This window comes from Alligator mississippiensis, chromosome 2 (genome assembly GCF_030867095.1).
Source record: "Alligator mississippiensis isolate rAllMis1 chromosome 2, rAllMis1, whole genome shotgun sequence".
NCBI lineage: Eukaryota > Metazoa > Chordata > Crocodylia > Alligatoridae > Alligator > Alligator mississippiensis.
This window is the reverse complement of record NC_081825.1, coordinates 171,231,706-171,258,433: the sequence shown is the minus strand read 5'-3', so window position 1 is coordinate 171,258,433 and position 26,728 is coordinate 171,231,706. Positions and strand designations below refer to the sequence as shown.

Sequence of the window (26,728 nt, the reverse complement as noted above, 5' to 3'; positions counted from 1 at the left end):
TGGGGGGGCTGAGCCCCATTAGCCCCAACTTTCTACTGCCTATGACTGTCTTGAAGGTTTTATTATCATCAGGCGATGATATATTACCATTTTTAAGGAAGATAGGGTTGTGCAGTGCCAGCTTTCTAGTGGAAAATTCTGTGGTCTGTGTTCAGTTTAGAGCGGTAATTAGCCGTGTTTAGCATCTCAGACATTTCCCTGTTGGTTAGCAGTGCTGACTTGAGGGTTAAAAATGTCTCTGAATGATAGAAGGGTGATTAGCTATGTTTGTCTGAAGTCAGGTGGAAGGTAGGGCAGGGTGGCATCTTGGAGAGTAACTGGTTCCGAGAGGCTTGAGTTTTTGTAGGCAACGACCAACTTGTTGCATCTGTGGCAGGGAAAGCAAGTGGCAGTGAGGACAGGCAACCTGACCCCCAGCCCGTGTTCTTGCTGCACCTTGCCCTCCCTGGTACCTGCCACCACTTGCCCTATATGGCAGCTCAGGCTCTGGGTCCAGGCCTGGGGCACAGAGTGTACACACTGTCTCTGGCCCTGGTCAGGCAACAATGGTGGCTTCAGCCCTGGCTCCAGACAGGCAGTCATGGTGGCAGCAGCGTCTCCAGGCCTGGGTTGTAGCAGCAGCTCTTCTGCTGCTGAATGGTTTTTCCCACACTCCTTCACCATGTGGTCTCCTTTACACTCCCCCACCCACTTCTGCTGCCACCTTGTGCTGGAGCTGCAGCAGCTGTGGGCTGGTTGAAGCCAAGATGAGGCGTTTTCCCCGTTGAATGAGGGGAAAGACCTCATCTTGGATTTAAGTAAATACAGTAGTTCCATTAGTGTGGAGAAAGGGAAGTCAGCTGGGAAAGCATCCAGGAAATGCAGTGGTTTTAGAATGAGTATTCAGTGAGTTGACATAGAAAGGAGAAGGGAAAACAGGGTTATAACTGGGGAGGCAGATGCAGTCACTTATGTGACTGAGGGACAAGTAATGCAGAAAGAACTAGAGGGCAGAGAATAAACTTGAGGTTGAGGCATTAAGAAGAGCTGACTACTAAGGCATGTCTGACCTTCCTGTATCTATGCAGCATAGTGGTGGCTTGGTCCTGATTTAGGTCTTTGTGAATTACCAGAATCTTAGAGAAGGAATGTCCACGAGCTTTGCACTGCTTAGAATAAATGCACTTTCCATTAGTTTTTCAAACATTTAATGCAGAGGAGGAAGCAATCAAGCTTTTGAGCTAGTAGATACTTGGTCCTAAGGCAACCTGTAGTGACGCAAGTTAAGGTATTGCCCTGTAGTGACCCAAAGCTTGTGTCTGGAACACAAGCAAATTGTCCTGGTTATCACTATTTTGGATTAAGTCAGTCATGTGACAGCCAGAAAGGAACTGAGCACTGCCTGTCTTCCAGGCTCTGGACTGCTTCTGTCAAGCTGCATCTGAAGTTGGAAGAGAGGAGTTCTTGGACAGACTGATCCAAGCAGAGGATGGTGAAATGGCTTCCACTCCACGTCTGCAGTATTATGATAAGGTATTACTGCTAGGCTAGTGCCTCAGCCTGATACTGGCTGTGCTGGTTTGCACACGTATGTTCTGTGGCTAGTGGAACGGAGTTAGCTTTTATGCATCACTTAAAGTCTTTTCTCTAACCTATTTAGGTCATTTAAGGGTGAGTAAACTTCTAGCATTAAGGCTACAAAAGGTGTAGGTACACTTGCCCTGAGCACTCGCATGGAGGCCTGCTCTCAGATACCATCCCCTGTCCTGTCTAATTCTGCTTGCAGGCACCAAACCTGGAAATGAGGTGCTGAAAGACACTCCAGGGCTGTTTCCTCCACTGTTTTTAAGTTCTGTCTGGTGAGCAGTGAGGGTTCCCCCATGGCAGCTTAACTAACTCATTTTTGGATTTGCTGTGCTTTGGAGAGTGGTTCTTCCCTGAGCACTGGGACCAAATTGAAACCATACTTAGTCCCTGAGTAGTTTCACAGACTGAAAATCCCATAGCAGCTTTTAGGTGAATAAATTCACTTTTTGAATCAAATGTGGATATTAATAAAATTAAACACAGCCTATGATACTGTAAATACACTTTGTTGTTCAGCCTCAGAACTTACAATGAATTGGAAAATAATTTGAGGTCTGATGATCATGAGGGAGACTTTGCAGAAAATTCCATGACCGTTCTTTTATACCTGTACTTCGATTTACCTCCATTTTATTCTAAGTATATCTTTCAGTTTGACATAATGTTTGCTTTGGGGTTAAAGCCTTCTTTTCTTGGCTTCTGCTTGAAAATGAATCTCTTCTGTTTTTGGGTTTTTATTTTTAATGTTGGTAAATTTTCTTTTGGCAGGGTGAGCTTGGTGAGAACAGAAGTAATTTTGTCACATTTAAAAATAAATAAGCAAACAAAAATGTAACCTCTACCTCTCCTTCAAGACTCTTGCAGCCAGAAGTAGACATCTTTCTTCCCTTTTTTTAGGTTCTGCGGTTGCTGGACATTGTTGGTCTACCTGAGCTGGTCATACAGCTGGCCACTTTAGCAATAACAGAAGCAGCTGATGATTGGAGAAGCCAGGTGAGCATTCTTTCATACCAATATTTTTATTTTTGTCCTTGCAGCATGTTTTGCTGCCTGTAAGAAACTTATCTTAATCTGTGCACATAATTTGGAATGATTTGTTTTATGTTCTCTGGTATTTAGGCTACTTTGAGGACTTGCATATTCAAACATCACCTAGATTTAGGACATAATAGCCAAGCATATGAAGCTTTAACTCAGAATCCAGATTCCAGCAGGTAAGTAATGTTTGGGGGTTTGTTTGCCTTTAAACTCTAGCAATCGAATGTCTGAGCCGAGTATGCTGTTCTTGCCTTTCATCTTGGCCCCCTTTGTGTAATTTGTAAAGTTTTTATTACATAGCGTAAGATTGCTCAAACTCAATACTTAGGTCAAAGTATAGTCCAAAATAAAAAAAAACTGAGGAAGGTGTCTCAGAAGATACTGAGCAGGAGTTGTACAGTCACTCCGGTCTAGGACCACATCATCATCCTGGGGCTCCCAAGCAAGTTGACACACTGGTAAATGATGCGTTTTAGGAAACCTGTTTGCATGATACTTAAATTGTGCTTTTAAATAGCATGTGGCTCCTAATGAATGAGGAGGGCATGTATGTATGCTGCTTGAGATTGCCTTGGGGCAATCCTGATTTCTGAAGCTTGCTTTGGCAGGAAACTGAAAGAGGGTTTATTTCCTGGGTAAGCTACATGCTCACCCTAAATAGAGTTTGCCAACCTGTCTGTTGTCTGAGAGCACCCCTTCCTGTTATGTAAGGAAGAGGAATTTGCTTTGCTTCTCCAGCCAGAGAGGCTTTCTCAACCCCCACCAGGTTCATATGTAAGGCGGCAGGGATCCCTCACCTGTTAATGGGAACGAAGTTTAAAAGAGTTGCTTTTTTGTGGACTCTGAAAAAGAAGAGTTCAGCTTTTGTTGTCTAGGCTCTGTTTCTAGCCAAGTCTTTGGAGCAGACCTGTCTTCTACTTGCCATCTTTGCCCAGGAGAATCTGTCCTAAAGCCAAGTGCAGGCCGCCTTCAAGGGGAGCAAATGAAATTGGACGTTCCTTGTCACCTCATGCTCTGACATTTTTGCTGCTTAGGAACTATCATTCAAAATCCCTCTATTTGGACATGATTCTCTAAGCTAGCATCCTGTCAGAGTTCATAACAGAAGAGCTGTGCCCTTCTCTCTTCCAGGCAGCTGGATTGTCTGCGCCAGTTAGTGGTTGTTCTCTGTGAGCGCTCTCAGCTGCAAGACCTGGTGGAGTTCCCCTATGTGAGCCTCCATAATGAGGTAATTGGCCTGCAGTGGGTTAGGGAAGTAGACCACTGTTGGAATGATAGTCAACTGACAAACTTTTGTGTCGTGTGTCTTAGGTAGTGGGCATAATTGAGTCTCGTGCTCGAGCAGTGGACCTGATGACTCACAATTATTATGAGCTGCTATATGCTTTCCATATCTACCGCCACAACTATCGGAAGGGTAAGACCGGCTCTAGGGGAGTGCTGCCTCAAAGCTTATCTATCATGCTGGGTCCCCCTTCTCTGGATCTTCAATAGTGTGACTGCTGTGCATCATTTTGCACCCACACATGTTCTGTTGCATGGGCCAATCCATAATCCATTCAGTCTTTAGTTTATCCAGGTTCTCTGAGAACTTGTAGATAACTTCCGCATCTCTTTGGACTAGGCCAGGGATTGGCAACTTCTGCTTTCATTAGCTGTTGCTTGCATCCCAGCTCCATGCAAATTTCTATACCCCTAATAGCAGTCAGGAGTGGAGATAGGGAATGAGGCCTGTAATGAGACCTGCTGCCCTAGGTGTGAATCCCTGGAGATGCTGGATCCAATCTTTTCACAGGCTGAGTCCATCCAGTGGGCTGTAGGTTGCTGACCCGTATCCTATGCTGTTCCTCCTGGATAGCATATAGCCAGTTAAGGATGTAAATACTGATTTTAAAAAATACTCGTTTAACCTGCTGTAATTACAACCATTAAATGATGAATTGGTATGGCAGTCATTGGCCTGGCCTATGTGGGGCTGCTCTGGCCTGGCCTGTAGGGCCTTTCTGCCTGGCCTGGCACCAGCTGGGCGCTTCCAGTGGTGGAAGTCTGGTAGGAACTCGGCAGCTCCCCTGGGCTATACTCATGATGAGCCAGGCAGACATGTTCTCTCTGGGCCCAGATGGGGTGCATCGTGGGGCTGAGCTGCAGGCCTGAGGCAGCTGCCCTATACCCCCTTGCCTCCACCTTGCCCCTGCCAGGCCCTGCAGCTGCTGCAGGTCCAGCCAGGGTGTGCGCACAGCAGCTGCAGCAATAGAAGGCACTGCATCTGGCCAGGTGTAGGGACAGGGATAGGCGCTGTGGTGCTGGGCTCCAGCCTGTGGCTCTGCGAAGTCAGACGGGGGGAGGTGCTGAGTCCTGGGCCAACGCCTGCCCCACCCCACTGCATTGCTTACAGGGTCCTGCTTGGGGCTTGGGCTGCTTGTGGCAGGTGGCGGGGAGGCTGCAAGTGGCTGCACTGGGGTCTGCAGAGCCTAGGTGTAGGTACTAGTCCCCCATCCTCCTCCTCGCTCCTCCATTCCTTCCTCCCTCCCGCTCACCAGCCCTGTCACCATCTGGTTCCTGCTGGGGCCACTGCAGTTTCCCTCCCCTCCTGCCCCTCACTTCTCTTCTGGACTGCACCCTGCCTTGCACTAAATTATAACTGGTAAGCTATAACCGGTTATCACTGGGCTTATGAGTTAAACAATGAATTTATAGCCAGTAAATCCTATAAAGGAGGTGGTCCAATGGAAAAAGAATACTGGTATGCTGAAAGGTTCCATTTTTTTCCTCCTCCAGCTGGGACAGTGATGTTTGAATATGGTATGCGTCTCGGCAGAGAGGTGCGGACACTTCGGGGGCTCCAGAAACAAGTAAACTGTTACCTTGCTGCCCTTAACTGCTTACGGCTGATCCGACCAGAATACGCTTGGATAGTGCAACCCACCTCTGGTGCTGTGGTATGAAATATTGAACTTCTGGGTGGTTTTGCATCTCTAGCAAAGTGTCGATGATGCAGCTATTGAAATGGCCTTATCTTTATTGTGAAGATTCTTCCATAAGCCATGTCCTCCTCTGTTTTAAGACAACTAATGCAGGTTTAGTCCTTATACTGTGCAGTATGAAAACATGGCTGTAGGGCAGTAGGAGGCTGTTTTTTCCTGCCACTTACAAACTCCTGTTACAGCAGTCCTTTTCCAAGGCTGTTTTATGGCTACAAAAATGGTCAAACTTTTTGGTACGTTCAGTAGCAGACAGCAAAATCTGTAATTTTTACCTACATCGGACTTTTCTGCTGCAATCTGGACATGATCCAGAAATTGTATGATGTTTTTTCATCAGTCTTATAAACAGTACTCTTGAAGTGAATAGCATTTATGCACCCTCTTGGCCTTAGTGTTGTTTTTGCTATAAACAAATACATATTTTTCATACTTTTGAAAATCATCTTCTGTCAGGAAAAAAAAAAAATCCTGCTTGGACCTACGATTTTGTTTGGAGGCCTGTTTATCATGTAAAATCCATTTTATAATAGAAGCAGTTATATAACCTGTCCTTGCAAAGTCTGTCAGAATCGGGACCCTGCAGTTGTAACTGCTTGAAGGTCACTCCCAAGTCCTGTTCATATTTGAGTAAACTTGTTTTAGTTGGCTCTTGTGTGGCTACTTGCTATTCATATTATATGTATTCACCCAAAAGAGAAGAAATGGAAACATTCCATCAGGCTTCCTTTTGTGAGCAGGTGGGAGCTGGGAATAGGTAACAGCAAGAAGCAGTTTAAAAGTTTTATCCAGCTTTTTCTTGGTTCTTACTTTAGAAATTCTTGTTTCTTGCATAAGAAACATTTTGTTTTCTGCAGCAAGAGCCATGATTTCTGAAACAAGTTACATAGATTCATAGATTCATAGATGTTAGGGTCGGAAGGGACCTCAATAGATCATCAAGTCCGACCCCCTGCATAAGCAGGAAAGAGTGCTGGGTCTAAATGACCCCAGCTAGATACTCGTCTAACCTCCTCTTGAAGACCCCCAGGGTAGGGGAGAGCACCACCTCCCTTGGGAGCCCGTTCCAGACCTTGGCCACTCGAACTGTGAAGAAGTTCTTCCTAATGTCCAGTCTAAATCTGCTCTCTGCTAGCTTGTGGCCATTGTTTCTTGTAACCCCCGGGGGCGCCTTGGTGAATAAATTCTCACCAATTCCCTTCTGTGCCCCCGTGATGAACTTATAGGCAGCCACAAGGTCACCTCTCAACCTTCTCTTGCGGAGGCTGAAAAGGTCCAGTTTCTCTAGTCTCTCCTCGTAGGGCTTGGTCTGCAGGTCCTTGACCATACGAGTTGCCCTTCGCTGTACCCTTTCCAGGTTATCCGCATCCTTCTTGAAGTGTGGCGCCCAGAATTGCACGCAGTACTCCAACTGCAGTCTGACCAACGCCCTATAGAGGGGAAGTATCACCTCCCTGGACCTATTTGTCATGCATCTGCTGATGCACGATAAAGTGCCATTGGCTTTTCTGATGGCTTCGTCACACTGCCGGCTCATGTTCAACTTGGAGTCCACTAGGACTCCAAGATCCCTTTCCACCTCTGTGCCACCCAGCAGGTCATTCCCTAGGCTGTAGGTGTGCTGGACATTTTTCCTCCCTAGGTGCAGCACTTTGCATTTCTCCTTGTTGAACTGCATCCTGTTGTTTTCTGCCCACTTGTCCAGCCTATCCAGGTCTGCCTGCAGCTGTTCCCTGCCCTCCGGCGTGTCCACTTCTCCCCATAGCTTTGTGTCATCTGCAAACTTGGACAGAGTACATTTCACTCCCACGTCCAAGTCGCTGATGAAGACATTAAAGAGTATCGGTCCAAGGACCGAACCCTTTGGGACCCCACTGCCCACACCCTTCCAGGTCGAGACCGACCCATCTACCACGACTCTTTGGGTGCGACCCTCTAGCCAATTCGCCACCCACCGGACTGTGCAGTCATCCACATCACAGCCTCTTAATTTGTTCACCAGTAAGGGGTGGGATACCGTATCGAAGGCCTTCCTGAAGTCCAGGTATACAACATCCACCCCTCCTCCTGTGTCCAGGCGTTTCGTAACCTGGTCATAGAAAGAGACTAGGTTGGTCAGGCACGATCTGCCCGCCACAAACCCATGCTGGTTTCCCCTCAGCATAATTTGTCCTGCCGGGCTCTCACAAATGTGAGCCTTGATAATTTTTTCAAATACTTTACCAAGGATGGAGGTGAGACTGACCGGCCTATAGTTGCCCGGGTCCTCCTTCCTCCCCTTTTTGAAAATGGGGACCACGTTAGCCCTTTTCCAGTCCTCCGGGACTTGGCCTGTGCGCCACGAGCATTCAAATATTCCCGCCAGTGGCTCTGCAATGACGTCGGCCAGTGCCTTCAGCACCCTCGGATGGAGCTCATCCAGGCCTGCTGACTTAAAGGCATCCAGTTCTTCCAAGTGACTCTGCACCACTTCAGGATCTACGCATGGAAGTCTGGCGCCTTGCTGCTGCCTCTCTACAACCCCAGTGAGAGACTTGTCGTGCCCCTCGCTTAGGAACACTGAGGCAAAGAACTCGTTGAGGAGTTCAGCCTTGTCCCCCCTATCTGTCACCAATTGCTTCTGCCCATTTAGCAGGGGTCCTATTCCTCCCTGGGCCTTCCTTTTACTCCCTATGTATCTAAAAAACAATTTCTTGTTGTCCTTTACTTGGGTTGCCATCCTCAGCTCCATGGTAGCTTTGGCCCGCCTAACTGCCTCCCTACAAGCACGAGCAGAGGAGGTATATTCATCTTTAGTGATCTCACCCTGTTTCCACTTTTTATGTGCTCCCCTTTTGGCCCTTAGGCTGCCCTGGATTTCTCTGGTCAGCCATGGAAGCCTCCTGGCCCCTTTCCCTCTTTTGCCTCGCTCGGGGATCGTCTTGCTTTGTGCCCAAAGGATCGTTTCCTTTAGGCACAGCCACCCTTCTTGGGCACCCATCCCATCAAAATTCCTACTCTGCAGTGCTTCCTTGACTAATTGCCTGAGTGCAATGAGATCAGCTTTCCTAAAGTCTAGCACTTTTACCCTACTAGTTACCTTACCTACTCGCCGTCTTATGTTGAATTCTATTATAAGGTGATCACTGTCTCCCAGATAGCTACCGATCTGGAGGTCCCCTATCATGTCATCTCCCGTTGCCAATACCAGATCCAGTATGGCATTCCCCCTAGTGGGACCATACACCTCCTGTGTCAGGTGGAGGTCCTGTACACAAGTTAGAAACCTGCATGAGCAATGGGACCTTGCTGTCTGCGTCTCTCAGCAGATGTCCGGGTAGTTTAGGTCCCCCATGACTACCGCCTCTTTAGCTTTTATGGTCTCCGAGAGTTGCCTCAGGAGCCCCGCATCTATTTCTTCCCCTTGGTGTGGGGGTCTGTAACAGACCCCTACCACCAAATCCCTTTCTCCTTGCCCCCCATGTAGCCTAACCCACAATCCTTCTACTTCCTCAGCCTCGGATTCTGTCTTGATGAGGGTTGATGTATATTGCGTTTGATGTGGCAGAAATACCTTGAGTGTACTTGGCCTTTTGTAGTTGGAAATGTAGTAAAAATGTACTTTGAACTGATTAATAGTTCTGTGCCTCCTAGTATTTGATACAAGGTCTTAGAAGTAGAAATGTTCTGCCCTTTGAAAAGAAAATTCAGAAAAAACTTTTCCCTTTTTTTTCATTGGCAGTATGAACGACCAGGAGCGTCCCCCAAAAGAAGCCATGATGGAGAGTGTGCAGCTGTTCCAAGTAAGTGACTGCTAGCTGTGGCCAAAATTCTGCATCCCAACTTTTGACTCAAAAGCTTAGTATTTGGGGAGATTCAAACTGTGACCCCTGTTCTGTCCTTAAATTACATCCTCATAAATGGACTTCCTGCAGTAGAATGAACACTTTTTTTCTTAATTGTTTTTGGCCATTGGATGCACCACGTGCAAATATTTTTACTTTGTATGTTGAATGGCTGCTGACTGTACTAAGTACCATAGAAAAGTATCTTCCCTGCTCTGAGTTTCATAGTTTCATAACTGGTAGGGTCGGAAGGGACCTGAGCAGATCATCGAGTCCGACCCCCTGCCATGGGCAGGAAGGAATGCTAGGGTCAAACGACCCCGGCTAGGTGTCTATGTAGCCTCCTTTTGAAGACCCCCAGGGTAGGAGTGAGCACCACTTCCCTTGGAAGTTGGTTCCAGCTTCTAGCCACCCTCACAGTGAAGTACTGCCTCCTGATATCTAGCTTGAATCTATTCTCGGTCAACTTATGGTCATTATTCCTCGTTACTCCCCATAGTGTTTGGGGGAACAGGGACTCTCCCATAGCCTGCTGGTCCCCCTTGGCCAGTTTGTAGACGGCCACCAGATCCCCTCTCAGCCTTCTCTTGTGGAGGCTGAACAGAGTCAAGTCCCATAGCCTCTGCTTGTAGGGCTTGCCTTGCTGCCCCCTGATCATGTGAGTGGCCCCCCTCTGGACCCTCTTGGTGCTCTCCACATCCCTCCTGAAGTGCGACACCCAGAACGGGACGCAGTACTCCAACTGCAGCCTGACCAGTGTCACGTAGAGGGGGAGGATCACCTCCTTGAACCTGCCTGAGATGCATGTAAAGGGTGTGTGATGCATATGTGGATGCATGACAAGATGTGGTTAGCCTTCCTGACCATGTCCCCACATTAGCGGCCCATGTTCATTTTGGAATCAGTAATGACACCAAGATCCTTTTCTGCCTCTGTGCTGACTAGAAGGGAGTTCCCTAGCCTGTAGGTGTGCTGCTGGTTCTTCCTCCCTAGGTGCAGTACCTTTCACTTGTCAGTATTGAAACCCATCCTTTTCTCATCGGCCCACCCCTGTAACCTGTCTAGATATAGTTGCAGCCTGTTCCTCCTCCAGTGTGCCCACTTTTGCTATAAGGTGGGTGAGGTAGGACAGAGGTTATGAGCAGAGGACATGTGGCACACAAATATATTTGTCCATCTCAGTGTTGCACAGGGTTCCACTGACATCTCAACTGCTGAGAATGCCCTAACCTGGATTCGTTTTGTACAGACAGCTGAAGAGTCTGCAGTTATGCAGTGATCTGAAAGGGGCCTTCTGGCATAGTCTGCCATGCCTCTGAGCTCTCTGCCAAATCTGTCTTCAAGTGCTTCTTATAGAGCCCCTAATTGCTAGCTTTTTGTGGAAAAGTTTGTCCTCTGCTTAGGTATGCATCTTCTCTTCTCAACTAGTTGCTGTCTGCATCCTATTCTTTATCTCTGTTGTCTGTCAGCACTCCAGGATAGGGCCTCTCTTTCACTTCAGCGCACAGTTGGTATTGTAAATGATTGTGTGTCTTCTGTCTTGTACAGCAACTCACCAGATAGAGATCCTGGAGCTGGAGGATTTGGAGAGAGAATGTATGTTGGCTCGTATCCGTCTGACTCTGGCACAGCATGACCCATCAACAGCTGCTGTAGTAGGTAGGAACTGGAGTGCATCTGGAGCTATGTAACCTTTTGACAGCAGATCCATCCCTGGTTAAGCTGTACTTAAACAAAGAGCCTTGAAGGGACATGTAGGGTACTACACATAGATGTGGCAATTCTTCAGCATTTTTCCTTAACTGATGCAACTGCACTCTGTTGCTGGTGGAGTCTAAGCCAGGGGTTTTCAACCTTTTTTAAGAAGTGTACCCCTTCTGGTGGCAGTGACTGGATGGGAGTTGGGGGTGCACAGGGTCACTGCCACTGCCGCCACATCCCACTTTCCCACAACCTGTCGCTCCGCAGGCTGCTGGCAGGCCTCGCACCTGGGCAGTCGTGCATTGCCCGTCCGCAGCCTGCAGAGCCGCATGTGCAACTGGCAGTGGGAAGGCGGTGGTGGGTGGTGGATGGCGGCGGCCGCCGCATGCAAGCTCCCCTCCTCTTCCCTGCATCTGACTAGCTGGCTGTGTGGCCCTCAGAGATGCCACTGCCCTTGCCTCCCTCAGCCCTGCTCCTGGGAGGCAGCAGTGTGGGGTGGTGGGTGGCAGCCCTCAATCCCTGTCTGTCCACGTGTACCCTTTCCAAGACCACTAGTACCTTTCGAAGTACCCCTAGGGGTACACATACCTCCGGTTGACAACCCCTGGTCTAGACAGTTTGTAGCCATTTGAAGAATAATAATAAGAAAAAACCTTGCAAGTGTTGAGGTATCAGTTGTTATCTCCTGGGCAGACTGCAGCTCAAACAGTTACCTTTCATCTCCTTGAGGTCTCCTGCCATTTCATTTTGATTCCGTACTGCATATCTTGCCCAGCACCAATACTGGGGTCACTGTCTCTAAGCTATGTTAATAGAATGAATTACAATAGTGAGGCTATCTTGGAAGAGTAAAGATAATCTATCAATCTTCCTACCCTACTGGCAAGAGACAAGCTTGAGCTTTGGTCATTGTCAGCAGTATGACACTGATGTTTATAGTTGGATAATGCTTTGGTTAAAATCTCTTGTTTTCAGTCATATACAGCTTTGCAAGAATGTGGCCATTTGGACCAACTCTCTCCATGCTTGCATTCTGCTTCTGGCTGATATGGTTGAAAAAAACCTGTCAGTTTTGGGGGAGTAAGGTCAGAGTGATGCAGAGACCTTTTTCTGGCTCTTCTTCCAAAAGGGGCATCAGCCTCCACAGGAGGGGAAATTTGATACTTGCTTTTTCAGAAAGGAGGGTGTGGTCAGTGCCTTTTATTTTTCATGTCTGGTCACTGTGGAAATGCCTTCTAAGAGCTCAGGAAGACCCTTAAGTCAAATTCGCTCATGATTTCTCAGTTCTTTGGCTCTTTCAGCTGGACGAAATGTGTTGTCCATCTTCCCTGTGCCAATACCCATTAGCTCAGAGCAGAATGTTTCAGTAGGGAAGTTGAGGCTACAGTCTAAGCAAAGAAAATCTCTCTACTCTGGTCTTTTATCAGTCACTATTAACCTTTCCAAAACCAGCTATGTAGAGGTGGTGGGGTTATCTAAAAAAATAAATAACTGCAAGGGGCCAGGAAAATCTGGCTCTAAATAGAATGGCACGGACCTGAAATGGCATCTTGGTTTAGGGCAGGGGTGGGCAATTATTTGGGCCTGAGGGCCACTTAGGGAGTTTTGGTGAGCTGTCACAGGCTGGATGTTTGATCTTCAGTTGTGTAGCTTTTCTGTTGAATCCCTGGTAGTGAGTTACTGTATGTAGATTTCTGCTCAGCATTTGTAAAAGGTGTGTGATGGTTCTGTGGGTTGTGCTGATCTGCCATTCTGTGTTTTTGGTTTTTTTAGGAAGTTCTCCATCACAGGAGATGGTTGCTCTCCTGGTTCAAGCTGGCCTCTTTGACACTGCTATTTCTCTCTGTCAAACCTTTAAGCTCCCCCTGACTCCTGTTTTTGAAGGACTCTCTTTCAAGTATGTAACAAGTTATTGTGCTCATCCTGCTAAGTAACCATAGTACTGAAAAAAACTGTGTTATACAGCCTGTGTTCTGTAGCTGGAGGTTTAAGATTAGAACAAGGACCGTCCTTGGTCTGTCAGTTCTCACCTCAGTCATAAGGGATTAGTTATTAAGGTTTTGGAAGCAGCTGAGTTTAAGTGGGGGCAGAGGAGAAAAGGGCAACACTATTTCCATGCTCCTGAGACAGAGCGCTAAAAACACCCTCCTAAGTATCCTTGTTTGTATGTGCATTAAGTTGGAATTTTCACCATGAGTCTCTCTTGTATCAAGAGAGGGGCTATAAGGTCTAAATCCAAAAGCAGACCTAGTCTAAGTATGGCTGTTCCCCACCCCACCCCACCCCCACCCCACCCCCGCTTTGCATGATGAGGGTAGTTTGGACTGACTCATGAACTTTGGACTTCCAGGTGTTATGACTGTGTTGACTGACTGAAGTAGTTGGTCTGTTCTCATGCCATGGCATGCATTGGTTTTCTATTCACCTGGTTCTGGAACCCCTTTTCCAGCTGCCATATGCTATTAGAGAACTCTGACCCTAAAATACCCTGACTGTCTATCTCTTCGCTACAGCAAATGCTGTAGTTTGCAGCTACAAAGGTTCCTTGCTCCAAGCATTTGCAAGCTTCTCCTAGAGATAATCTCTTCACCTTGTTGGCACATGCAAGAATGTGTACTTCTTTATATGATCTGGATATGAGCATATCCCATTTGTTAAGTTTAGGATACTTAATCATTAACTTGCATAATTTAAGAGCTGCATGTATGAGTGGTTTCTTACTATTTAATTAATTTAGTATCCTCTGCCTTGCCTATTAAGCTGGTTGCTGGCCTAGTGTATGCTACAAAGTAGCTGGCAGAACTCAAGGTCTGCTGGTAAAATTATGAGTGCTTTCATACCCAAAGCTCCTCTGTAGTGGCAAAATCATCCTTTCTGGTGGCAGAGTTGTAACATTTCTGGTAAGCAGAGAAAAGTCTTCTGTCATCAGTTAGCAGCCAGTAGAAGATCTATGTGAATACTCCCATGTTTTTATTCTGGTTGTTAAGGTCCCATCAGCAGGTGGTGTTTTCCTAGGGTGCACTTCACCCTCAGGTGGCACAGCTTGTGAATGGAGCTGCTAGGAGTATATGGATGTGCATGTGCTACTGTGTCAGAACTCCCTGGCAGCAGTAAGTCTAGATGAGACCTATTTCAATTATGGTGGTGTATGTTTGAGACTATACCCTGACTCTGAAACGCTTTGTGATGTTGACAGCCATGGGAAGAGAGGATGATGGGCTTGGCTTTGCACATGGTGAGGATTGTACTATTCCTGATGTTTTGTGTATTCCAGGTGCATCAAACTACAGTTGGGGGGAGAAGCAGTGCAGGCAGAGGCCTGGGATTGGCTGGCTGCAAACCAGCTTACCTCTCTGGTGACCACAAAGGAGTCCAGGTAGTGTACTTTTACATGCTCAAGGAGAATGTTTGGGCTATGAAAGGCTGCATCCCATGAAGAGAGAAACTGGCAGTTTTGGGGGGTGAAATCTTTTTTTTAAGAGTTGTTTTAAAAATTCTTTGCCATTATCTAGAGCAGTGGTTCTCAATCTTCTTTTGTACCAGGAACCCATTTTCAAATAACAATGGCCAGTCCCAACCCACTGCCACCAGCCCTGCAGTGTGTGGGTCAAGGTGTGTGTGTAGGGGGGAGCGGCATTGGGAGCCCCAAGCACCCCCTTGCAGGCTGGAACTCTGCCAGCCTGCAAGGGAAACGCTACCATTTCCCACCTTTTTCTCTTTTTTAAAGGAGAATCCACTTTTTAAATTTGTTGATTCATTGCTAAAGTTTGTTTGCGACCCTTTCATATATTCTTGCGATCTACTTTTGGGTCATGACCTACGGGTTGAGAAACACTGATTTAGAGCATAGTGCTGTGCTTAGATACATCTGTTACTTCTTGGCCTTGCATGTAGACATTAAACAGATGTTGTGGGCCTGGCTATGCCTCCAGTAAAACCATGCAGTAGCACAGGCAGTACAGCCAGTTGAGCTGCCTATTAACAGCTTATTTTGTTGCTTGTTTGTCTTCTACATCTTGTTTCAAGCTCCCCTGAAATTGGGTATTACTGTGCAGTAGCATGTCACAGCACCAACAGTGCTAATATGCTCCTACACAGTAGCATCACTAAAAAGATGCTTGCCGGCACATTTACTTAGTTCTTGATTATACAAGTGCTACATAAATGTGCAGTAACTGCTACACAGTAGCATCCCGTTGTAGATGCGCACCCACTGTCAACTAAATCCCCAGGTGACTTATTTTCTCAAGCTTATTCCACCCAAAGAGCTATGTGGTGCAGCTGTGAATGAAGGTAAAGCCATAGACATCCTGAGTGAAGTGTCCAACTCTATCTTGTAGTGCGACTGATGAAGCATGGCGGTTGTTGTCGTCCTACCTGGACAGGTACAAGTCCCAGAACCATCTATATTATCACTGTGTAATCAACAAACTCCTATCCCACGGGGTACCATTGCCTACTTGGCTGATCAACAGTTACAAGGTAAAATGCTTTTTCAAGGGAGAGAATGGGGAAGGACAAAGCTCTGAGGAAGTTTCATTGTTTCCCATGTGTCTGCTTGAAATGAATATTGTGCTTATGCAACAAGATGGAAGCTATCCCAGTGTGAAGAAAAAAATAGGAACTACAGCAAGAAGCCAGCCTGACTAAGTATGACCTCCTCAGTGAGGAGAAGCCAAAAAGAAAAAAAAAGTGGCAATTTGACAATATTTCTAGGGAAGAACATAAGAATATTGCATGGAGATGCTGGGAGAAAATTAGGAACATCAAAGCACAGTCTGAGATGCAACTAGTAAGGGATGTAAAAGATAATAAAAAAGAATTCTACAAGTGTTTTGGCAGTAAGAAGAAAGCCAAGGAAAGTGCAAGTCCTTCGTTGAATGCAAAAGGCAATTTTAGTAACACATTTATGCCACACTGGCTGAAATATTTACTTTTTTACTTTGGCCTTCACAAATAAGATCAGCTACTAGATGACAGGTATAAATGGCAGCAAAGATTGGGCTGCTTTTCTCTGCCCCTGAATAGTGGAAGAACATGGGAGGTGATAGTGCCTCTCTGCTTGGCACTGGTTAGGCCTCATCTCAAGTATTGTGTGCAGTTCTGGGTTCCACATTTGAAAATCTACATGGAGAAGTTAAGAGGTTCTAGAGGCAGGCAGCAAAGATGATAAAGTGCTTGGAAAGCAAGTCATAGAAGGGGAGAAGCTGTAGGAGCTTGGCATGTTCAGCTTGTGGAAAAGGCACTTAAGGCAGGGGGCATGATAGCAGTCTTCAAATACTTAAAGTGCTGCCATTAAAGAAGAGGGAAAGCACCTTTTATCTTTTGCTGCAGAGGGGAGGACACAGATCAATAGCTTGAAGTTGCAGCAAAATAAGTTTAAATTGGATATCCGGAAACACTTCTTCACTATAGGAGTAGGGAGGCAGTGGAATAGACTGCTTAAGAAAGTTGTGGATTCTCCATCAGTAGCGGTGATCAAGGAGAGGTTGGACATCTGCTGGTTGGGGATGATCTAGACATAGCTATGCCTATGTTCTACTCTGGGTATTTCCCAAACTTCTGGACTTTCCTGGTGTTCTCCTTCCCCTCCCTTCTGCTACATGTCAAGATGTTTTTAAGCCTCCCTTAGAGGTGTTGTTTGCTGGCTACAGCCAAGGCTGGGGATACAGCTCCTGTTGGGACCAAAGCCAAAGAGGTTCCTGGTTAGGAGGTCTTGCCCCTCCATTCAGGTTCACAACAATTGTCACATTTGGGGTCAGGAAGGAATTTTCCCCATGGTCAGATTGGTATGGACTGCATGGGGTTTTGCCCCTCTCAGTAGTGGGAGGTGGGGGGTGTGGCCTTCAACCTGGGATCTCTTGAGCATATATTAACAACCTTTTATTGAATCAGGACATTAGCTTTGGAGGGTATAGTAAAGATTTGGAATGACCACGATAAACTGGAGAAATTGCCCAAAATCAGTCAAATGAAATTCAATAAGAATGAGTGCAAATCCTACACTTAGGATGGAATAATTACATGCACAAATAAAGGCTAGAGAATGGTTGGCTAGGCTGCAGTACTATAGAGAAGGACCTGGGGGTTGCAGTGAAACATAAGCTAAATATGAACTGCCAGTGTGCCCTTGTTGCCAAAAAAAAAAAAAATAATAATTCTGCGCTGCATTAATAGGAGCATCATTTACAAAGCAAGGGAAGTGATTCTTCTGCTGTATTTGACACTGGGGAGGCCTCACCTGGAATACTGTGTCCAGTTTTGTGCTCTACATTTCAAGAAAAATATGAACAAACTGGAAAGAGCCCAGCAGAGAGCAACAAAAAATTGATTGGAGAATTGGGAAACATGATAGATGAGGAAAGGTCAAAAAAACGAGGATTATTTAGTCTGGAGAAGAGAAGACTGAGGGGGGGACCAGTCTTTAAATACCTTCAGAGTGATTATAAAGAAGATGGTGATCTTTCTTTGTGGCTGTAGGGGACGACTAGAAGCAATGGTCTCAAGCTGCAGCAGGGAAATCAGAGGTTGGAAATTAGGAAGAACTTTCTGACTGTGAGAGTGGTCAAGCAGTGAAACAGTCAACCTAGATTAGTTGTGAAATCTTCATCCCTGGAAATTTTCAAGAGTGGATTGGACAGATATTTGATTAGGGTGGTTTAGTCAGGGATGATCCTGCCTTAAGTAGAGGGCTGGACTAGACTACCCCATGTGGTCCTTTTCAGCCCCACTTTCCTATGATCCTGTGATGGGATAACATAATACATCAACACCAGGGCAATGAATTAACCAGATTGCAGGCAGTTATAAATCTGGGGCTGCCTGTCTTAAGAGCACTCAATTTTACAGTTCTCTATGTAATTTCTTAAGTTTTAGAAGCAGCAGATTGAAATCTCAAATTTCATCATGTGGAAATATGTTGACCCATGGTTAGCTTTCAGCACTGGAGCTGAAACTAAATGGTCATTGGTATCAGTCATAGGTTCTGATTTTACTTATGGATCAGACCAGAGGTGCTCAACCTGGCCGTTAGGGCAGATGTGGCCTGTGGTGCTGTGTCATCTGGCCTGTGGGGCTGTCTGTAAGTCTAGAAATTTGGTGTCGAGAGTGGTGATGCTGCTTCCCCACCACCAAATTTCTGGACCCATGGGGAGCCCTGGGTATTGTGTGTTGGATTGGGCACCCAATCTCAGTGTGCAGGGCTGGGCTGGGATAGTGTTGGGTCTCAGTGCCCAATTCTGGCATTCTGGGAGACAGCAGTGCCAAGCCCCCGAACCTGATGACATATAAGACCCTGGAGGGGGTGGTACTAGGCCCCAGGACCCAGTCCTGACAAATGGGGAGACAAGGAGGGGCGGTGCCAGGCCCTCAGGACCCAATCCCAGTATATTGAGGCAGGAGAGAGTGGTGCAGGCCTCTGGGGACCAATCCTAACGTGGTGGTGAGGGGGTGATGCTGGGCCCCTGGGATCCAGTTCCAGCATGCAGGGGCTGGAGAAAGTGGTGCCAGACCACAGGATCTGATTCCAGCACGCAGGGGTAAATCTGCAGGGGCCAAAACATTGAGGACCACTGGACCAGATTCTGAAGGGCAAGAGGCCTTCATTTTCCCAGTGTTCACGGATGAGTCTCACCCCACTCCTCTGCACCCAAATTCAGTTTCTCATCCTTCTGCATTCCAGCCAGGTAGTTTCCTCCATGCAGTATGAGTGCAGGCAGAGGAAGAGCACTGAGAGCACAGGAGAAGCAGGCACCCTGGTATCAGTTTTGGCACTGCAGTAGCCTGAAGCAGGAACTGCAGGAAAGCCATGTTCTGTCCTGGAGGCCCTAGTGTGGCGCATGCTTAGTGCAGATAGAACCTTTAAAGAACTTTGCTGCTTAACTGTATGCAAGTCTTTACTGGGCATGTGCAAACTGAGAACTTCACCACATGTGGGTGGGTTTTCCTGGAAACAGCAGCAGACATTTCCTGCTCTAGAATATCCCTCTGCTTGAAAACAATGAGACTTTTTTAGAACTTCACAGTGATAGAATTTAAAATTCACATTTGAAACATGTTTTTCCCTAATTTTGTTTTTGTAAGTTACTGTTTTGCTTGAGTTGAAACTTTCCAAAACAAATTCAGCCAGAAGCAGATGCTTAGCATGCTGATTTCAGCAGTTAAAAGTTACAAGCAACTAAACAGGGGTCTTTTAATGAAAAGTGTAGGGCAACTACAAGTAGGGATATTTTTGTTGCCTGGCGCTTGTGAGACCATATCCTTCATTTTTAGCATTAACTCAAAGCAGGCCTTTTTTTGTTTTTAAGATTCTCCATCTGCAGTGAAATATTCAGCTAATATTGGCGTGAAAGTGAGGGCTGAGATTGGAAGAGCTTTAATCCTCTGTTTTGCGGTAGTTTCAATGTCAGTTACTGTAGCTGAGAAAACAGAAGATCTGAAACTTAAGCTTCCCAGGCTCTTGGGAAAGTTTAGTACTCTTAAATGTCAAAACATAGCTATCCCATGCTTGCAAACTCTAGTTTTCTCTGCATTAATGTTTTAAGCATTATGTTTAGGGTGCTATTATAGTTCACCTGAGTATTTTAATTTTTGGTAAGGAAGAACAGCCCTCCTAAATTGTCAGAAAAGAGGTTAGGTTTCCCGTGGCTCTCATAATTTGCAGTCTACAATCCTCGTGAAATCTCCAGTGGTAAAATGCTGAGCATTGGGCCTATTTTTTATTTTATTTATTTATTGGCAAACAGTAATGAAAATAATTAATTAGTTTTGTGTCCTGCCTCTGAGACTGTAGTAAAATTGTATCACTTGAAATAAGCACTATATCCATGTGAACAATGCCTCTGAACTGAATGTACCCTAAGGGCTTAAGTTGTCAGGGGCAAGCATAGGTAGCATATGGAAGGGGGTGGGATAAAGCTGCGGACTGGTCAAGTGAATGCATTGGAAGACTTTTGCAGTTGGAAAAGTGAGCTTCAGGGAGACCTTCTGAAAGAATGCTTTTGGGATGGGCAGTTGTAAAACATTTGAGAAACTGGAGGAGAGACAAGATCCAGCAGGGGCTTGTGTGACTTGCCAGCTGACAGAAAATGTAATCATGGTGGATGAGGCTGGGAAGAGTATAGAGAGGAAGGAGGCGGCAGCATCAGGAAGAAGGTGATCTTATATGTGGAAGCTAGAGTTTACCTCATTCATGTGGTTAAAGATTAAATCATTACTGATATATAATCCTGGCTGGTGTTGAGGGCTAGGTTTTTAGTCACCCTAATCTGGCTGCTTTAAGCAGGTCAGACATTCCAGCCTGGAAATTCCCTGACTGCAGAGGGTAGAATAGTCTTTGGTTTGGTCACCTTGCAGTTTTCCAGTCCTTCCCCTGGGCAGGGATCCATAGCATTTTGGAGCTCTGGGTGTGAGCTACTTCCAACCTGGCCTGGGCCACTGCAACCTCAGTCATTGCTTCACCACTGCAGTGCTGCAATGGTGGCTTCTTCCTGCTGCCTGGGTGAAGCTTCCAACTCCTCAAATGCTGTCAAAGCCTCTCCCAACTCTATGGGCCATAGATTGCTGACATCTGCCCTAGGGGACAAGGTTGCTTGAAATAACCATGCTAAGGGCCAGATGGGGAAAGGAACCTTAGATTCTCTTCCCCTTGTTCTTGCATCAGCCTTACTGTGGCTGACTTCGAGGCTCTGACCTTGACTCTTATGCAGTGACTTCTAGGGGGTATAGTCACCCCCTTGCATGTACCTAGCAAGTAAGCAGAAATACACTCAAGTGTGGCCTATTCTTTCTGTTCACAGAAGGTGGATGCTGCTGAACTGCTTCGTCTGTACTTGAATTATGATCTTCTGGAGGATGCAGTGGATTTGGTGCTGGAATACGTGGACTCCGTCTTGGGAAAGGGCCATGAGTATTTTGGAATTGAGGTAGGGGATATAGTGAAATGTCTCCCTCTGGCAGCCTTTTCAGTGGGGCTTTCCTGATGTCCAAAGCTTCCAGAGGCATAACAGCTCTTAGGCCCTGGGGCCAAAGCTAAGGACTGTCCCTCCAAACTCACATGGATGGACAGTGCCCTGGTACCTACTTCACTGGTTTACCTAATTTCTCTCAGTTTTGAGATGTTCAGGATGCCTACCCAATGGGTGTTTCAGCTTCTCAGTCAGTACCTTCTCTCCAAAGGAGATGAGTAAGGAAGCAGGACAGCAGTGGCCCCATTGCCCACCCCAGCAGGTGCCCATGATGTGAGACCACAGAGAATACTGTCTCCTCCTAAGCAATCTAGACTGTTTGGTTTAAGCCAGTTTTAATGGTGGCTTTCACTGTCTGGGGTCACTGATTCTGTAGAACACTTGGACCTGTGGAAAAGATCTTTAAAGGAAGTGGGGTAAATGGTAGAATAATCTCCCTATAGAAAAGATGGAACCTTCCTAATCACCTGAATTCCAGACTGGGCAGACAAATGTAGGAAGACATTCTGCACTTGTTTCTTGGGGAAATTATCTGATGGGGTTCTTGGCCCTTGCTTGATCCCCTGAAACTAAGGTCCTGTGACTTCCTGCTTGCTCTTGAGTTAAGAAGAAGATATTTCTGTAGGGAATACAGACTGGCTTAGAAGTTAATCTTCTCTTTTAGTTTCCACTGTCAGCCACAGCACCAATGGTATGGCTCCCATATTCTGCTGTTGACCAGCTGCTGCAGACCTTGGCAGAAAACACAACAAATCATTGCAACATAATGGTAAGAACAACTTCCTGTTGCTGACTACAGAACCAGACGATTCTGCCAAATGAAGACTGAGGCACTTACAAATGTGGGGGGAGGGGGCAGGGAATGGTGTGGGGAGGGTGGGACTGTTTGGAAGGGAGGCTATGAAGGCAATGACTGCCAAGACTCAGACTTTACCTAGAGAAATGCATGCACAGTCAGCAGGAGCACAAATTTAGAGGTGTTGGCAGAGTAGGAATGAGGAAATACTGAGCATATGGGGATCAGCTGGGCTCCTAAAAGGAAATTAGCAAATGAACTCTCCCTTCCAGGGCCTTTGTTCTTGGTCCTTTTCCATCTTCCCAACACCTTCGACAGATGGAGGACAGCAGGTTGGCCAACAGATTGCGAGAGGCTTCCCACATAACCAGGACTGCTAAAAAAAAATCAGTCTCTGAGTATTACTGACTTCCATTGAGCTTTCCACTAAAGCAGAGCTGTTCAACTTCTGAGCAGATGTGGACTTTGCACTGCACAGGCTGTGCAGACTTCCTGCTGGCTCTGCCACCCCACCCCCAGGGATTGGGTCTGGAAGTGAATGCTGGAGGAGCAGATGCAGTGTGGGGGCGGTGGGGTGTGAGCCTGAGGACTGCAAGTTAATCCCTTGTGAACCCTGAGTTAGGCAGCCCTAGACCAAGGAATAATGGAACCAGGAGCAGTGCGTCAGATTGGAAATTTGCCAAGAATTAATGTCATAAGCTAGGTGGTTTAACAATTGTTTTTTATGCTCCTTGGGGGAAGAGAGAAGTGATGGTTGGATACAGTGTAGATTTTACTCTCCAGCAGTGAGCCCCTCAATCTTGCATGTCACTTTGGAAATTTAGAAATTCAAACTTGTACTGTGAAGAGGCTGGAGGGCAGTGGAGGGTGCTATTATTAATGGTGATGTAACAGAGTTGAAGCAGGCATGGGGTTTTAATATATGGCACAACTGGCAAAAAAGGTTGGCCCCACTGCTGCTTCTGCAGTTCCAGTTTTACCGGAAGTTTTCCTGACTGATGTGAAAGAGGATTAAATGACCTTTGCTGAAGGGTTCAAAGCTGAAGATCTCTCCAGTAAGAATGGAAACTTGGGTAGAAAATAGCAGGGGATCTGTCCTGGAAAAGCACAGGCAGCTGTGGCATTTGAATGAAGGTTAAAGGCAGGGAGGAACTGCATGAGAATTGCATTGCAACTGGCAGCAAAAGCAAAGAGAGGGGACTGCACTCTCTGGCTCTTGCTTGACCTGCATTCAATTCTCAGCACCTTATTGCCAGGAGTGTCATATACCTGAAGAGAGCTCACATGAAAATACCAGGCCGTTGATGGGCTGCACCAGTGGGGGCCAACCTTTTTGGCAGCTGTGACACAAATTAAACCCTGTTCCCACCCAAAGTACCACACTCTTCCTGATCTGCTGCTCTGTTTTCTACTCCCTCCCTGATATACTGCTCTACTTTCTGCTCCCTGCACTATTTGCTACACTGCCTGTTCCCTCCCTAATTTGCCATATGCCGCACATAGAGGTTGCCCATGCCACTTACGGCACTTGTGCTGCAAGTTGACCACCCCTGGGCTGGAGGGAACTCTTTGAAGAACTAATAGCTGGGCAGAGAGAATACTTTTCTTGCTTGCAGGATTTTGTCATCCTCTGGAGCATGGGGGAGTTTGACAGCCATGTAAGCCCAGCTCTCCATGCAGACTGCCAGGAAAGGGTGTTTTTGTTGGGGATCAGTTTGTGGCCTTGGATACAATTGCTTTCCTATAGTAGTTATAGTTAACAGAAGTGCTGACAGGGCAGCTGTGGGAATGGGATATGAAGATCTTGTTCTCTACAAATGTCCAACTCGGGATCCTTAAAAATTCTGGTTTATTAGGTGGATTGAAACACTGTAATGAAGTCAAATCATAAACCATGGGGCTGGTCCCCTCACGCACACGCACGCACGCACATGCACACGCGCACAGTAGCGAGTTACAAGAGTCGGGTATACCTATCCCACAAGCACTGGAGTCTGCCGTTGATGGCCAGTCGAGGCTTCTTCCAGCGTGGTGTTATCCTCCAGAAGGGGGTTGCCAGCTGGTCCTTCTGGCTGGACAGATTGGGTGCTGGTCAGGTTGGAGATCAAGAGGGTGCCACTGAGGGTCACTTTTCACTGCCTTTTATCTGTCCTTGGCAGACTTTGGTGACTCCCCAGTTTTCAGGTTTGCCCAATCCAGGGGTTGTTGACCCTCATGGGACTTCCCCCTCGGTGGCTACTGGATGGCATCTGTCAGCCCCAGGTGTTGTCCTCATGTATGTGCAGGTTTGGGAGTCTGTTGATGAATTTTGAATAGGGCTCTGGGAGCAGTCGATCTGGAGATATTCAGCCCCAAAAGTTGGTCCCCGGTGTTGATTAACTCAGACCTTGATTAACTCAGACCGGGGCTTCTAGCCCTTGAACAGTGAGGTTTAGAGAATTCCTGGTTGCTACATTGTCTCCTATTGATTTCTTCCCTTGGTTGATCTGTGGTTTCAGCAGGTGTTAATTGCTGCTTGTTACTGAAGCCTGCTACTGTTATGCATTCAATGGCTCTTTCAGGGGCCGGCCTGATACAGGGAAGCGGTGGTTTGATTCCTGCCCTTGTTAACATTGTTACAGTATATAACTTCTAAAAACTAAAACGTTTAGTTAAAAGGTGAGGAGTATGAAATATAAGCTACAAGAGGAATGCCATGGCACACAAATAAATAAAAATACCAAAATACAAGGGGAGATACAAAATGCACACGTACAAACTTTAAAACACAATTCCTTATCTTATAGTGAAAGAAAGAGGTAGGAAGAAAAGGTAAGAGGAGAAACATATCCAAAGAGGGGAAAGCAAATGCAGGCAAGAGGAAAAGGAGGCTTTCTGCTACAATCTCAGAAGGAAAAATACTTTCAGAGATTTGGAGGTAGAGGCCGTCTTGTCTCAAACACATTAGAGAAGACTTGCACAGGCAGTATCTGAGCCTAAGAAGGGAGTGTGGGAAGAATGCTGAGGACACGGCAGGGAAAGCAACAGTTCCATTCTTAGCATGTTTGCTTCCTCTGATGGCTGCTTTTGCTCTTCTCCCCTAGTTATACCAGAAAGTACACGACAAACTGGAGGATTACCACCAGAAGGTTGAAGTTGCAACCCGAGACCTCTTGTACCGTCTAAACTAGCAGCAATCTCATCTGTATGGCCTTTGTACCCACCTGGTGCCTGATGGGGCATGAGACCAAGCCCCCAAGAAATGTTGCCCTAAAGGCTGGTCTGCAGTGGCTATCTGTCATGTGTGAGACCTGATTCTGCATGGCCCTCTTCCTAGGAGCAGGACAGTTGCAGTCACCCTCTTCCCTGTCCTTGGCTGGTGGTGCTATTAAAGAAAGTCTATTTTTCCAAAACAGTACATGCTTCAGAGGTCTGGAACAGTTTTACTTTTAATGTGTCAAATGCATTCTGGATCCCTTTGTAATCAGTTTTCAGTGAAGAGGAAGAAAGTCGATTTTATGATGATGATCTCGCACTCTTCTTCATAGTAGTGTACATTGGCTAGGAAGATCCTTGTATTATACACAGAAAATAGAGGCTTTTTGTCTTGTCTTTTATTTATTGTGGCATTTTTGGATGATCTTTAATAAAAAAAAAAAAGAAAAAATTACAAGCCCAGGTACAAATTTGTGTTGAGTGATTGAAAATTGCAGTTGTGTGAGACCTGCTGACTTCTAGCATGGAGGAGATCTGGCTTAATGTCCCTAAGAGCACCAAGGAAATGGATGAACTCTTGGACTGTGACCATTTCACATCTTGTCAGTCATCTGTTGATGTAGCTTCAAGATAAACTAATGCACCTCTAGCTATAGGGCATTCCCTGGTACAAGAGAATTATTTTAATGTAGCAGCCCCAAGGACCCAGCCTGTCACTAATAACAATTGTAGGTAGGTAGTAAGGTCTTGGGACAGCACATGACTGCCTTTCCATGCTGTTTCTGCAGCACCTGACTAGTTGTTAGGCACTACTGCAAGGCTAGCACATGACATTGCACATAGCTGTGAAAAGAGCCTTTGGCAGCAGTTGGGCTGAGTTAGTTTTGCAGTGAGTCTGTAATGCAGATCACCCTTCTGCCCCCTCAGCTTCCTGGGAGCTGTGCTCTAAAGCTGGGTCAGTGTGGGCCTGACTGGCTGGCTAGTCCTGGTGTGTACTCCTCTGCAAGACAGTGCAGAGTTCAAAGGAATTGAAAGGTGAAAAGTTAAGATGCTTTGGGCTGAGAGAGGGAGATGCCTTGCTCCTGAGGGGGCATATTTCCTTCCCCATAGCCAGAGTTGGAAGTGCTGAATTCGAGGTTCATCTTTTGCCGGTCCATGTGGTGGGCACAAGTTGGGCCAAGTTCTGGCCGAGGAAGAGCGGCTGCCTGCGGAGGTCGTGGATTCTCTGCATGCCCCGAAACTAAGGGATCCGAGCCTACTTGCAACTGCATCCAACCCCTCTGGCTGGTCACAAGCAGATGCGTGCGAAATGTGGCCAAAGCGGCAGGGCAGGGACCGCCCCCGCCTCCCAACTGCGGAAGCTCCTACAAAATCAGGGCTGGGCGGGGCCTTTGGAGGTCACCTAAGACAGGCTCTCGCTCGAGGCGGGCCCGTGCCCGTGCCACCCGCCCCGCGCGCCCTAGCCCAAGCTCGCGCTGGCACTAGGCCTCGTGGCCCGGCCCTGCGCTGCTGGAGCCCGGTCAGCCCCGCCCTGCCGCGCGCAGCCAGCACTTTCCTCCCCTCCCCCCTGCAGCAGCCCGGCTAAACCGGGGCGGGTGCGCTTGCGCAGCAGGCGGAGGGGGCGCCCGGCCAGGCTCCGAAGGCCGCGCGCGCCTGGCTCCG

At 46.9% G+C, this 26,728-nt stretch overlaps 1 protein-coding gene across 1 annotated transcript in view; it reads left to right on the top strand.

Annotated features, from left to right (window-relative positions):
* Positions 1 to 25,536, top strand: part of NUP160 (nucleoporin 160) — a 64,297-nt gene extending 38,761 nt beyond the window's left edge. The window contains exons 23-36 of the mRNA XM_059722412.1: positions 1,393 to 1,512; positions 2,464 to 2,559; positions 2,686 to 2,780; positions 3,736 to 3,832; positions 3,916 to 4,021; positions 5,383 to 5,543; positions 9,307 to 9,367; positions 10,958 to 11,068; positions 12,884 to 13,007; positions 14,385 to 14,486; positions 15,451 to 15,592; positions 20,908 to 21,033; positions 21,740 to 21,844; positions 24,955 to 25,536. Of these exons, the coding sequence (XP_059578395.1) occupies positions 1,393 to 1,512; positions 2,464 to 2,559; positions 2,686 to 2,780; positions 3,736 to 3,832; positions 3,916 to 4,021; positions 5,383 to 5,543; positions 9,307 to 9,367; positions 10,958 to 11,068; positions 12,884 to 13,007; positions 14,385 to 14,486; positions 15,451 to 15,592; positions 20,908 to 21,033; positions 21,740 to 21,844; positions 24,955 to 25,041 (1,533 nt within the window). The 3' untranslated portion in view covers positions 25,042 to 25,536. The remainder of the gene's footprint in view (positions 1 to 1,392; positions 1,513 to 2,463; positions 2,560 to 2,685; positions 2,781 to 3,735; positions 3,833 to 3,915; positions 4,022 to 5,382; positions 5,544 to 9,306; positions 9,368 to 10,957; positions 11,069 to 12,883; positions 13,008 to 14,384; positions 14,487 to 15,450; positions 15,593 to 20,907; positions 21,034 to 21,739; positions 21,845 to 24,954) is intronic.
* Positions 25,537 to 26,728: the final 1,192 nt, after the last annotated feature.